Source organism: Melopsittacus undulatus, chromosome 5 (genome assembly GCF_012275295.1).
Source record: "Melopsittacus undulatus isolate bMelUnd1 chromosome 5, bMelUnd1.mat.Z, whole genome shotgun sequence".
In the NCBI taxonomy this organism is placed as follows: domain Eukaryota; kingdom Metazoa; phylum Chordata; class Aves; order Psittaciformes; family Psittaculidae; genus Melopsittacus; species Melopsittacus undulatus.
The window spans coordinates 26,266,159-26,281,282 of NC_047531.1; the positions used below are offsets into that span (position 1 = coordinate 26,266,159).

Consider the following 15,124-nt stretch of genomic DNA (forward strand, 5'->3'; position numbering starts at 1 on the left):
AGACTATTAAAAAATCTACACTCAAAATGCAATCTGACACTGGTTCTTGCACAATTAAAATAATCAGGATTAATAGATAGATGTCTAGATTACTGAGCCACAAAATTAATGCAATTATTCACAAGACGTAGTAATAGACAGCTTCCCCCATTGACAAAAAGGCCAGTCCATGAGCTCTAAACCACATAAAGTTTTTTCAGTCAACTGTGAACATGAATTACATCTCCAGAGCAGTTGTTAAAAAACTTATTGCTAAAAAACATATGGGGGAATATCCAGCCAATAATCAGTATCAGAAAGGTAGCATAGCACAACACACGGTGAAGTATACTCCACCGTGATCACCTTCCCAGGCATTCACTGCTTTATATATACTTTTCTATGTAAATCTTCCATTTCTAGTTTTCCTGCTACAGAAGTAACTGTAATTTTCTATTTTATTAAAAGTGAAAGAGATGGTGGCAAGAAAATAAACAGGATTAATTATACTTCCTTGAGCTTTGCTAAACTGATTTACCAGCAGGATGTGCCACTCATTGCAACATATAAATTACTAATCTTGATGTTCAAAAGCCACAGGGCCCATAGAAAGGTCAAAGTTCTGAATAGCCTTGTTGGTGACATTCCTAGTAAGTTCATTTCCTGCTGCGTCATCTGCAACGATGGTGTAGGAAGCAAGCGAGAAGCTGCTCCCTCAAAGAACCTATAACTATTAACTACCATAGGGAGCACTGAACTTCTTACCCAAGTCTCTTTTACTATGGTAATGCAGATTTCACACAGTGTCTGTGTAAGTTCATGATACTAGCTGGAAAGAAAGGAAGATAGCACACTGAAAGAAAATATATTAAAAAACAAACATAAAGGAGTAATTCATCATATAGTGCCTTTCTCCTATTTCATCAAGAATAAAATATTCCTCTGAATCCTACTGTCTGCCACGTGGCTCAAGCTTAACAATGATTCCGGAACATCTGATCGCAAATTTAGTTTGAGGTGTCCCTGCCCATGGCAGGAAGGTTGGAACTAGGTGATGTTAAGGTCCTTTCCAACCCTAACTATTCTATGATTCTATGATCAATACAGTGAGGGGTATACGGTCTCCTAAAAACTCTGTTAAAACTAAAACTGGAATGAAAAAAATGTTTAATTAATTATTTTTGAAATTTGGAGTAGAATGTTGCCTAATTCCTTTTTTTCTTTTTTTTTCCAATGCCAGTTAGTAGCAACTAACAAAGTTATTCTGTGCGTACACAGGAATACAGGGATTTTTTATAATTCCTTTGCATCAGCTGAATTTACAGTCCCACTTTAATGCTCTAGGTCCAAACCCATTCGGAAACAGAATTATTACAGAGCTCCACTCTTACTCAATGAAACCTACTGCCATGAATATGACACAGGACTTTTAATGGCTATGCTAGAGCACATTTCTTTGAGAGGTGTGCAGATCAAGGGTTTTAACTTAATGATCTCTGTGTGCCTCAGCACAAAAATTAAGTTTTATTCTCTATGCCATACTGCTGTAATTGATATTAACAAGAATCAGATAAGAGATCACTGATTTATAGGTGAATATTTCCTGAAAGAAGTCCAGAAGACCTAGAGCTAGTGCCCTAGTCCCTCAGAAGGAGGGCTCTTCTGTGTAGTCCACTACTTCCCACAGCAGTTCATTAAATCATATTTGAATAACAAAGCTCCTGACTGAAAAAAAAGGAAAAAAAGAAAAATGCAAAGATTTAGGGTACAGACTCCTTTTTCAGAACTGAGAAAAGGGGAAGATTATTTTGCTTGTTAAGAAATCTGCATCTGTAGAATCTTAAAGTCTCTTTTTTTCAATAGAAACTTGATTCAATGACAGTTTGTGCCTGGAACCTGGAACAAGACGAAGTCTTTGTTCAAGTCAAAATTAACAAACCCTTGTTAAGACAACAATGAAAGATTGAAAGAACAAGAAAACAATGCAAATAAAAGTTTCTTCTTTTGAAGGTACTGATTCCAACTACAGTTCTTCTGTAAGGCCTTTGATACAGTCCTCCACAACATTCCTGCCATTAAATGGGCTTGATGAATAAACTATAAGATGAAAAAAGGAAGCACAAATACTAATCCTGGAAAAAGCAAACATAAGGAATCATTTATGGATATTTAGCACCAAGTTCCAAAACCTACTGGTAGAGTACTGACCTTTTTTTATTAGTCTTGTTTATTAACAATATTAACTGAAAAGGCAAGCATGTTTTGCAGGTAACAGACCAACTAGAACAGAACAGGAATAAGAAAGGATACCTTTCAGTGATACTAGTTTAAAAAGACAGATATGACTAATGGCATGTCATATGAAGCAGTGGTAGGACACATGTTCATTTCATACTATATAACAACAAACTGGAAGAAGAATAAGCACTAAAAGGATCAACTGCAGATAATTGGAAACTGCAGGGGGCAATAAAATTCTAAATGACATGGATGGACTAGGAGCACAGAGATAAATCACTATGCAGTTCAGTGCAGAAAAATTAATGAAGCTGGGAACAAAATTAATCAAGTTCATTTCAATTAATGCATTTTCTAAAGTTATTGAAAATTTTCAATAACATCAGTTTGACAGTTTTAAAGGACATAATATACTGCTGTTACAGACTACTATATTTATGAACCATAAATAAACAAGTTTATAATTACTGTTTAATCAGGTTTAATATACACCTAGAATGTATAAACAACTGTAAGCACAAACAGGAAAATACTACTTTTCACGCTGTTGCAACATTACAGATTACTACTGTGATACCAAAACAACACATATAATAAGTTTTCTTTCTAAATTTTATTTCTAGAGAACCACCCTAGAATTCTTTTCTTATCGTACACAGAGGCAACCTCTGTTGTTATGAGATAATCTGAGATTACGTCATTTGTAATTTGTGCAAAATTATGGAATTAACTTTTGCTATGAGACCAAAGGTTCAGCTATTCTTCATATATTCTGTAAGATTTCATATTATGTACTCCTATGTACTTAGTAAAAGACTTGCTAAGAGACAGCACCCCACTTAACAGCTTATAGTGCTCTCTGCAAAGGTTTTCTTTTTAAGAGATTTTGTTAGAATGAGAGATAAATACATGAATTTTTACAACGTTCAGTGAAGTAGAGCTTTGTAATATGAATATAGGATAGAGCAATATGAGTGAATTTACAACAGGAATGCCTTACCATTCTCATTGGTGCTTCTACAGAGCCTTCCATTGTTTTTACCAAGGCAGCATTCTAAAACTTCAGTCTGTTATTTTGTTCAACTTGGAATACATTGTGACCAAGTAAAAAAGTCAACTTAACATGCAGAACAACTTTACATCTTAAGAAATAAGTTGTTTTAACTTTGAAAAATTCTATGTGCTATGTTGCATAACAGTAGCATTGCAATGTTATTAAGCTTCATTAAATCAAAAGAACTCAGTATACCACACTGATTGTTGGTTGTTGTTCGATTTAAATAAACATGTTTGACACCCAATTACATACACATTAGCTATATGTGTGGAAAAAAAAAAGGCAGAAAATTACTTGATTTTAAAATAAATAGGGAGTTTAGGAAGTGTTTTAACAGCTTATTCTTTAAATTGATGTTACAAAACCTATTGTACATCTACTATGCTAAGGTTACAAGATAACTTTGTTGCTATAAGTCTGCCCAATTTTATCGAGTTTGCTTACATTGCCTTTGCACAGCAAACAGCTTCCTAAAAACAGAAGTCTAACAAATTCAATAGCATTAAAGCATCTTGAACAGCATTTTACCTGTAGCAGTAGTGTCCCTCTTAAATATGAAAAAAATGGTCCATTGAAGGAAAGAAATTTCTTCACAGAGACCCTCTCCTTCCACTTTGTTAAAGGCCCCTACAGTCCACTCCCCTCCTCTTACACCAACCAGCTATTTACAAAAGATTCCGCAAGCACATAGCCTATCTCATTCAGTAAAGCAAGGTCCATTACAAGGAAAGACAAGGCCCAAAATGAAGTAAAAGTACACCAAATTGACTGCGAGGCAAGCATAAGCACAGGCTGATTGCACAAAACAGCTAGTGTAAATTGTTCCCTCTGAATAAGTTGGCATACAGTACCAGGAGTAGGAAGCTACACAGGCAGGCAGGCCCTTACAGTCTACACTTCAGATGTGTACTAAACACAGTTGTACTGCTATCTCTAGTCCTATCCTGTCTCCTGAATGTGCACCCAATATGCCTCAATATGATCTCACTTCAGGGGTCAGTCCTAAAGTCCGAACTGCTTCTTACAACAGGCTCCTTCTACCAGCCCACATTTCTTACTATAATACAGTTCAGCCAGTTTAGCAGCTTTCATACCATAATTTTAATTTTAAGATTACTCTCCCCATTCTTTGCATTATATTACTACTTGAGAGTGTATAAGCAAGGCTCTGGAATATCTCTCACCTGCAGCACAAATCATATACCTAGGAGTAACATTTCTAGAAGAACTACAAGAGGAGTTCACATAGCTAACTACTCTTTACATTCAATTCATATTATACTTTCCCTATTTATATTAGGGGTAATAACAACATAGCAATAGTCAAATAAAAAACGCCAAATGGAAATAAGGCATATTATTTGCATCTATTTATCATGCAAACAACAAAAATGCCTACAGGACAGAGAAGCAAAGTGTGTGAGGAGGGCTTAAGGGATGACTTGGAACAACTACAAGGGCAATTAATTACAAGAGTGAGTTTATTAGTTCAGATCTACAAAATATTCGAAATTAGTTAAAGGCACTTTTGAGACATGGAAATAGGCTTTTATTTACAGTTTATTTATTTATTCATAAATAAGTGTTAATTAACCTAAAAGAATTAGTTATTTCATATTCTTAGAATTCTGGGGTGGGGGGAATTTTCCTTCCTTTCCTAGTTCATGTTCTCAGATTGTGCCTTGATTTAATACCTATTAAATCAAGTGTGTGTAAGCATCTGCTGGATAAAGCATATGCAAGTGTATGTAAGCATCTGCTAGATAAAACTGTACAGAGAAACTTAGAGAATGCTTCTATCATTACATATTTATGTAATATTTACACGTGGATTTGTATCCCAGTTACAGTCTATACCTGGTATATTCTTTTGCTCAATGTATAATTTTATGGGGTTGATAGAATCTATATATTTCCACAACTTCATAAGATCCAACCTGTGCAGCAAATCCAACTCCAACATCTGTTAGTGGACTTCAATGACCAAAATAATCTTCACTTCCAAATCTATATGATTTATCTTTTTGAGATTTTTCTTGTAAAAGAACACACTCTTTTGCAACCTTTTGTTGACATAGAAAACTAACAATGCATTTTATGCTGTCTTTATAGGATAACGATTATTCAAGTGTGACTGAAAGGATTTCAAGATCATTTGTATTATTTTGTTCTTAGTCCATGTTGATTTCTCATGTTATGATAAGAGAAAAACCTCAGGTGAAAATGTGCATGACACTGTTTCAGTTCCACAGATTAACTTATTTTTATATTGCTTTGAAGGGATGCAGAAAAAGGACTAGTCACGTAATCTCTTTCCATAATATGCAAAATTATGTCAAGAAAATAAAGACGATAGAAATACCTCTGCTTCTACTACTTCCAAGCAAAACCAATGCTACTACATTCAGAAATGAACAGAAATACTTGCTAAAATGTCTCCAGACAGCTACTTACTAATTCAATTCATCATGACAAACAAAACCCAACTATTTGTGGATCTCACACAAAACAAAGACTCACACATACGACAACATCACATACATCCAGAGAATGAACCAGCTGCAAAACTGCAGCAGAATAGCTACCTGTCCCTTCATTACTCACTACAAATCTTAGCTTTGAGCCTGTTATCTAGTTTTACCTTTAGTCCATCTTCAGTATTCCTATGAAGGGACAAAAAAAAAAAAAAAACCAAAACAACAAACAAAACCAAACCAACCCACAAAGAAAAAAAAAACAAACCAAAACAAACCACCACACAGTACACCAGTTTCTCACACTAATACTGTCATTGTACATGAAGAATCCTTTCTAAACAGTCTTCACTGTAACAGAACTAAACCAAACATCTCTTAAAAATGCATACACACATGTACACACCAGATTCTGATGAACCATAAGGTCACATGCATATACATATTTGCACATATGTTTATGCACAAACACACCTTCCCTGATAGGTCCATATAATGTAGTCCAAGAACTACCACCACGTATGACCTACTAACTTCATGATCATCAAGAGTTTGCTTGCCATCAATAGAGTTCATTCCTTCCACTAAGAAAGGTCCTGTATTATTTATAGATATATTAGGGAATGCTATTGGATATATCCCACATATAAAAGTCAAGATATTTGTATCAAAAAATAAAAACTGGGCTTAAAATTCTTATTCACACAGCTTCAAATTCTGTACTCATTACAGACTGAATAGCAGTCTGTAACTAAGAAAAGGCATTATTTAGTAATATTTATGGGAAAGAATATTGAAAGCTTATGAGCAACATCCTCAAGTTTCATATTCCTTGCACATTTCCATTTGAGATTTACAAATTTCAATGCAGAAAAAAACCAAACACAGTTTGTTTAAATAACATTGCCTAAACTCTCACCACAGTTAGGATGACTGCAATCCTAATAAAATGGAAATTTTCTTGCATTCCCTTCAAAATGTTTTACTTTAATTGCTATATTTGATTTACTGAGAAAGTATTCACATCAAATAGGACAGCAAAAGAAAAATGGATAGGTTTAAAATCAAACTTTGTCTTCCTTCTGACTTTCTAACCTTATGTAACGAAGATTTCTGCTATTACAACATTCTGAAAAGTTATATGAGTTTTTATGTTAGTCGCAATCATATAGCTCATAACATCTGTTAGATCAAAGGGGAAAAAGCAATACTTGAGTACCATTTTGAAGCTCATAAAATTTTTCTATATAAAACAAGTTACAGAGTTTGTTCACAGTTGCAATTTTTAAGAATGTCCAACTCACTGAAGTGATATGTCCCATCTAGTTAGTATTGTTTCCATAGTTTTACTTTGCTAGCATCAATCTCACAATAAGACACAGCACACAGTGGTGGCACGGAACAGAAGTCACAACTTGGACTATATTATACTGAAGTCTCCGACTGATTGTCTCATGACCACTACTGGGCAGGAAACCTTCAAGAACAGCAAACTTGCAGTTTCTACTTCCTTCCTTAAGAGTGTTGGGAGACAAAGCCATGTGATTCTGTGATATGCTCTCAGCATTTGTATTTGCTATTCAGCAGTCAAAATCCAGTGCACAAAGGGAACAGTCAAGTTATCTGACAATACATTTGCTTTCACATTAACATGTTGTCAGCATTCACAGATGAGACACAGAACCACTGCTATATCAGTCTGTGAACATGACGAATGCTGAGTAGACAAGCAGTAATACTTCCACACCTCATCATTTTTCACATCCATATTTCTAAGTGTGAGAATCATTCCTGTACTACATGCTGTTCCATTAACAGGTATTAACACTAAACACAGCTAATTATGCTTTGGCTTTCCTCCAGAGGTTAGCCCAATAGGAAAAAATAATGTGAGAATGAAAAGAACAAAAAGGCAACTAACACCTTACATATTAGTAGGAAGTATACAAATTGAGTATTACAAGCCTGAATACAACGAGCATGCATTTTATTCTGTGTTTCGCAAGATCAGTTCTAAATGCTTAAAGGATTAGATACTCAACAAGCCATCGGGCAGAACAGTACATGAAACAGAAAGAAAAAATAGAGTTAAATAATAATTTACATGTAATTCATAGCTCCTATGAGAAATACTCACCAAGATCTGTATTGGGACCAGCAAGTAGGAGCTTAAATTTGTCTAATCGGGATGCTTCTCTTTCAGTTAATGCAGGAGTAACTGAGGTATTACAGTCTGCCATTCCACTCACCAAGGGAGGGGTGGAAGTTTGTGGAAGGGACTGTGATCTCTGCATGGAAGTATTTTCACTAGCGTTATCTGAAGGGAAAAAGAATCATAGCAGTTAGCCTCAGCTACTGAGAAGGCTACTAATAACTTGAATTTAATTTGTAAATTTAAAATAGGATTAGGTTTTGGAGAAATGTATACTCAAGTATAGCACAAGTTCGGACTTCAAATTATTTGGATTTAGCAGGAGGAGCATTCCTCTTCCAAGCAGTATTCCACAATTAAACCACATCAATTAGAGAGCAGACTAACAGCAAGGCTAATTGATTTCTAAAATCTTACTTTAAAGTTTATACATAAACCACAGAACAGATCACATAAGGATAAACTTCCCAATCCACACACATGGTTTTTCTCCAATTTTTGAATATACTTTATACAGTAGTATTTTAATAAGACATTTTCACAGTGGTAGGAATACTATTAACTGCACACAACTTGGTGTAGTTAACCATTAAAATGTATTCAGTAGTGCGGTTTCCTTCCAAAACTGAGGATGCAATAATGCTGAAAACACAAAAGTTTAATTATTCTTCCCTCACCCCTGTATTTCTCAAACACATACTTTACAGTTTAGTAAGGCATACTGTGCCTCCCTCAAATCAATATTGATTACTGCTCTTTTCCTGTGGCATTATGAAAAAGTTGGGAACGGTTAATATCTTAAAGGGCAAATATTAGTCCCCTCATCTGATTTTCAACATCTTTTTTATTTTTTAAACATACCTGATGAGCTCGATGTATGACCTTCACTGATTGATTTAACAAGCCTACTATCAGCACATGCAATCGAAGTAAATTCTGCAGATTCTACTTGTTTTTCTTCCTGTAGATGTTCTTCCTGAAATTTATGCTGTTCTTGTAGCTTGCTATGGTTCTCAATTACTTTGTGAGCCGTTTCCATGACCACTTCTGTATTTAAGTTTTCAGCAGCTATTGCTAAGAGTTCATCATCATCATCCCCAAGATCCCAAGCATCACTTGTGTTACTTTCAAATTCTTGGAAGGTGCTGACTTTCTTTAGTTTCACTGGAGTTGTAGGTGGCTTTGAACCTGGTTTTACCAAGCTGTTCAAAAACAAGCAAACAATATTTAAAGAACTAGTAATAGAGTACTGGAGAAGGCCAAAAGAAACAAAGCCTATGCCTGACATTATAGAGGTAGCAAAATTTCATCTTCCTCCAGTCATGTTACTGTTAAAAAATCCCACCAAAATCCACACCAAACAACAACGAAAAAAAACCAGACCAACCCAAAAGACAAAATAAACAGAATACTACTGCAATAGTTTAAAAGATAGACAGGACATATTGCACTTCTCTTGCTCCATGAACTTCTGTAGACTGCAACAACACAGCTGCAGTAATCAAGTCATCAGGTCTACTCATGTCATCATAACCAATCACATAATCATGCCATAAACAAATCAAGTCTCACCTTAAAACTCATTACATCTATCATTTCTCCCTGTATAGGCACTCCAGCTCAATTTGCCTCAGAACTTTGCTCTTCTTATGGGCAGGATACTTCCTGTAGTTGTTAGTCTAAGTGTACCCTGATCAGCTCCTAACCTTTCATCCCTCTGCAAACACACAGTATAACAGAGAAGAATTAAGCATTCTTCCCCAGCTTGGCACTTGCTCTCACTTAAAATACCAAGCAATCACATATCTCTTCAGATCTCAGCTAAACAAGGCATAAAGTTGAGAGAGCACTAACTCCATTGCTCTTTCTGCCCATTCCTGTCCTTCCACCTGTGTTCCTTTACATTTTTTTTTCCCTGTAAAGACAAGGCACACAGAACTGGAAATCAGAAAAAGTTCTCACACAGTCCTCACACAATGTCAGTAATGTTTCTGTTATATATTACAAGGAATCTTTCCTAACAGGTGTTACAAAACTAACACTTTCATCCAGCTTATCATTATCTAAAATAGCAAGGTCTTTCTCCTATCATCATTTCAAGCTTCTAGTTTTTGTTACTGTGTCTCTCCACATTTAATTCCCATTAAGTGGAAGTGTGTTAAACTATTTTAACACACTTTATAACTCCACATTTTGAACCAATTCATCCATTTCCTTTTTCTTCAGTCCTCAGAGTCACACAGTTCAACTGCCTTCAATACTGTATCATCTGAAAATTAACTAGCACATGTTTATCTCTTGTGCCATTTCAAACCAGCCCTTGAAAAAAAAAAATAAAAAAATAAATCACTACAAGTACAACCTCCTTCCATTATGTTTTGTCCTTGCCACTTCAGGCAGTTCATTTCATTGGTCATACACTTTTCCCAAAATTCTCACATACACCAACATTTCAACAGCAATGCTGGTTCCCAAGGAGCTGAGGACTCTACCAACAAACCAGAAACAATTTTGTCCTTGACAAAAGTTAAAACAAACTTTCAAAAGACAAACAAAAAAAATACAATAAAACAAAAACTTCAGACACAGAGAAGTAGGAGCTGTCAGAAAGCAGCATTTTTCTGTAGCCCTCAGCCAGAAGATGAAAATCATTTTGGGTTATCAGCATGAAATTTATTTGGTTACTAATGATGTTTAACATAACGTTACCAATTTCATGCACATTGCATTCTGATATCAAATAATCATGATCTCTGGCAATCAACTTTTAAAGCATTAAATCTATTCTACCTGCTGACTCCTCACAAGCAAAATGCCCACTTTTGCCTCAAAATGATCTACACCACAACCTAACTCTTTTCTCTTACAGGCAGAGAGAGAAAGCCAGTTCATCTACATACAGATGCATGAAGGAAAGCTGCTTACACCTGAGTATTTACCCTAGCATTTCCAATGTGTAAGACACTGCAATTAGATAATAAATGTTGGCAATCAAGGCTAGTTAAGAACTGAACAGCTGTTTGTTGCTCCCAATATGGTAAGCATCAAGAAGTCACAAGACAAGATAGAAAAGTCAAGATGATGACAAAAATTGAAAAAGGAAGACTAACAAAAAACTTTTTAGTAAACAGGGAAGAAAAGAAAGAAAGAAGGCAGAGGAGATATGAGCTACCTGGAATATTTAAATACTAGGTTAACTTACGTTCCATGCAACAATGGATCAAAAGGTGGATGCTGAGCTCCATACACATGTTGAATACTAAAGGAAAAGAAAGAGTTATCACAAAAATAGTAAAACATTTGGGTTTTTTTCTGTGTATCAAATAAACAGCCTATAATAAACAGAATTGAAATGGTCCAAGTTTTCTGTTTCAAAGAATCCCTCATGACATTAAAAATAATGAAGCTGAAATTAAAGCATATAGTAAAAAGTGCCTTTCAAAAAAATCATGGATTTGCCTAACAGGAGGAGGCCTTAACTGTTATTAAAGCACAAGACTAATGTATTTAAATAAAAATGCAAAAGATGTCACATTACAGAATAAAAGCCATGAGTACTAGAACAAATATTTTGAAATAAGTAGCTGCTTAAGACAGATTTGTTTACTATTATCTTTAACATTACAAAACAGCATGTTACTTCATGAACAATAAAACTCTCTATAAACTGAAAGTTCATTTGCCCAGTTTTCAGCTATAAAATTATTTTATACATACAAAAACTCCACAGAAGACACATCAAGATTTACATCTGGCTTCATAATAGAAATTACTACTACAAAACTCTCTGTCAGAGAAGCAAATCATATACAACATTACTGTTCTCCAGAACCAAGAGCACGCATCGCTCTTATAAAAAGAATACAGGAAACTGAATTACTCTACTTATTAAAGTAGCTCAGGGATGGGAGCAAAGTTACTGTTAAATAACCACCTGAACATGCGGTCTCAGCCTAACCTAATGGTCAAAAGGGTTAATGTGACTTTGAGGATGCATTTCCCAGAAAAATGTTAATAGCAGAATGTGTAGCTCTTTGCAATGATACCACGACTAGGTCTGGTGTCTATACTCCAGGAAGAAAACTGTGAAATAGATGCTATTTTGAAATATTAAGCAGAAACTAAAATACAGCTCTATGCCTCTAAAGTGCCGTTTCCTGCACACTATTTCAAAAAAACATAGCTTGCATCAAGTCACAAACATCTTAACACGTATCATTACTGAGACCACCCGTGGTCCTCGATCAGGTAACTGCAACGCTCCGAGCACTGAGAAGAACCAAGGCAGGGAGCAGAGGCCCAGCACCAACCCCCCATCCCCAAACAGCGACCGGCCGGCCACAGAGAGCACAGATCGGCGAGCATCCGGTGAACTCAGCGGCCGAGGCGGCTCCCAGGAGCTTGGCATTTGAGAGACCCTGAAGTGGGGCTAGGCATACCCGCGGCCCGGCTCTCCCCGCCACCCTGTACTCCAGCTGGCGGTGGGACGAGCCGCAACATGCCTTCACCCGCCGGCCGCCCCCGACCTTCCCACCGCCCCCTCACCTGCCCGGCACCTTCGCGCCGCTCCGCTTCCAAAACTGCTTCCTGCCGCCGTCACTCGCCATGGCGACCGTCACCTCATCCCCCTCCGCTCGGCTCACAGCCCCGACCCACTCCCTCAGCCTTCACTCCTTCCCACCCCTTTCCACACAAACGGGACAGAGCGCAGCCATTTTGGGACCAGGAAACAACCCCGTTTCTCATTCGCCCCACAGTGCGGCCCGAAGGTTTTGGCCAACCAAAAGTAAGAGTGCTGCCGGGTGGGTCAGGCTGAGCCAATCGCAGCGGGGGTGTGGTGGGCGGAGGAGAGCGTGGCAGCGGGGTTAGTTGTGGTGGCGGTAGTTCGGGCGGTTCGGGTCTTCCTTCCCCTCCCGTGGGGAAGATGGTGCTGCAGCGGCGCGACTGTCCCCACCGGCTCGGGGAGGTTGGCGCGGGGAGGGCCAAGAGGCACTGAGGCTGCCGCGGGGTCCGGTGGGCTGGCGCCGGGAGCCTCGTCCGAGACCGGTATCTGCTGTATGAGCCCGGGCTGAGGCCGCCGGCGCCGGGGAGGCTCTTCGTTGATCTGGTGGTGGTGTGGGAGGTACCAGCCTGAAATGATACAGAGCGTCAGGCTTGGTTCCAGTCTGTGATTTAACAAAACAGCTCCTTTAAAGTCAGTTTGTACTTCATGGTACTCAAGAATATGATGTTCTCAGGCCTTAATCCTTTTTGATGTAACCACAAAGAGAAATTCAGAGTACTCTTTAGAAAAAAATGCAAAACTTGCTGTGTCAATGGAAGAAGACAGCAATTGAAGATGAGAAGACAGATTTCAATCAGATTAGATCTAACACCATTTTATAACAAAATGCATAAGATTGTTGTTACTTTGTGCCGGTTGTTTCCAGTTCTTTACCCACTTGCGGGGGGGAGGGGAGGAGGGAAGAATGGCTTTAATCATAGAACAGTTTAGGTTGGAAAGGACCTGAAGATCATCTAGTTCTAGCCACCTCACTATGGGCAGGGACACCTCACTCTAGACGACGTTGCCCAAAACTCTCTCCAGTCTGGCCTTAGACACTGCCAGGGATGGAGCATTTAGCACTTCCTTGGGCAACCTGTTCCAGTGTCTCACCATCCACTCAGAAGAAAACCAGGAAAGAGCTTCTTCCTTCTGTCTAACCTGAACTTCCCCTCTTTAAGTTTAAACCTATTACCCTCTGTTATGTTGCTACAGCCCCTGGTGAAGAGTCCCTCTCCAGCATCCTTGTAGGTCCCCTGCAGATATTGGAAGGCTGCTGTTACGTCACCACGAAGCCTTCTCTTCTCCAGGCTGAACAGCCCTGATTTTCTCAGCCTGTCTTCATATGAGAGGTGCTGCAGTCCCCTGATCATCCTCGTGGCCCTCCTCTGGACTTGTTCCAACAACTCCATCTTTCTATACTTTAAAATTTTCCTGAAGATTGGGCTCACCCAATCATTGTATCCACTTTGTTTATTTGCTTGGAAATGGTACAAGATTGAGGGTCTTTATCTATAGAGTTCTCAGCACTCTGATCCAAGGATACATCACTTCTGCAAACTAAATAAGTATGATTTTACATTACTCTTTGGCGTATGGCTCCTGAGAAAATAATGCTGACTTATGGAGGGTTTATGTTGCATCCTAATGCACGGCTAATTTAATGTATCAAAGATTGTTCAGGGAACATTCCACCATAATTAACTTAAAAACCACCATGTAGTATAAGACCTGACCTGCAGCATGAGATTTATTCTTTAGTATGTATTTCACATGTAAGTTATTATTAAGAATAAAAAGTAATCAGTTTTTCTACCTGCTTTGGGATTTGCTTTAGCCGGTCTTGCTAGATCACTATCCATGAGTGAAAGCTGCATGTCCCAGTAATTTCAAAGCTACTTAAAGGTAAATATGATAAGGGTAGCATCATCTTCCCTGCTTGTGTCCTTTAAATAGGGTACCTCTTACAGATTCTGGACCTGTAAGCTTTTTGTAATGCATTATAACCTTGACAATCAGCAACTTTAATAGAATATACAAGAAACATAACATGAACTACATCTGTTACCTAAAGTGAAAATAAAACCTGTAAGGTCATGAATGAAACTCTGCATGGTCTTAGCTAGATAAATTTAAATCAGACCTGTTGCTGTTAGAGTACAAAAATGAGGTACTTTTGGTTTTAATAGTCAAAAAAGTGATAAATCCCTAAAAGATACATTCTATCATTAGCATTAGTATGGATGTTGAAACTCTGTTTGTGTTCTTTTAATTTCTTTATTGTTGATACTTGTGAAAAGGAAACTTAATTAGATTCAGCCTAGATAGCCTTAATCGTTTGTCATCCTTGTAACAGTTGACCTGAATGCTGACGAAACACCATTTAACTTTTTTGTCAATCTGGTGCAGCCATGTTTAACTGGTTAGTTTTAGAAGTGGAAGTTTTATTGCATTACGTAATAAAGTCAGTACAAAGTTAACTGCATTATTTAGTTTTCATTGTATTCAGTTTATGTTGTGTGCTGCTTAAAGTTTTTGTGTGATGCAAAATTTCATACTGGAAGCAAATAACAGCTGCATTGATTTGTTCATGTGAATGGGTCTGGCCTTCAAATGGGGCTACATCTGTACCAAGTACAATCACAAAATCTCTGTCTGAAACTGTGTGCAGCTGGTGCCAG

At 37.5% G+C, this 15,124-nt stretch overlaps 1 protein-coding gene across 1 annotated transcript in view; it reads right to left on the reverse strand.

The window, feature by feature from the left end:
* TBC1D22A (TBC1 domain family member 22A) overlaps nt 1–12,635 on the reverse strand; it is a 171,610-nt gene extending 158,975 nt beyond the window's left edge. The window contains exons 1-4 of the mRNA XM_005148427.3: nt 12,446–12,635; nt 11,103–11,159; nt 8,762–9,102; nt 7,886–8,065 (exon numbers count right to left, since the gene is read on the reverse strand). Coding sequence (XP_005148484.2) covers nt 7,886–8,065; nt 8,762–9,102; nt 11,103–11,159; nt 12,446–12,507 — 640 coding nt within the window. The 5' untranslated portion in view covers nt 12,508–12,635. The remainder of the gene's footprint in view (nt 1–7,885; nt 8,066–8,761; nt 9,103–11,102; nt 11,160–12,445) is intronic.
* Nucleotides 12,636–15,124: the final 2,489 nt, after the last annotated feature.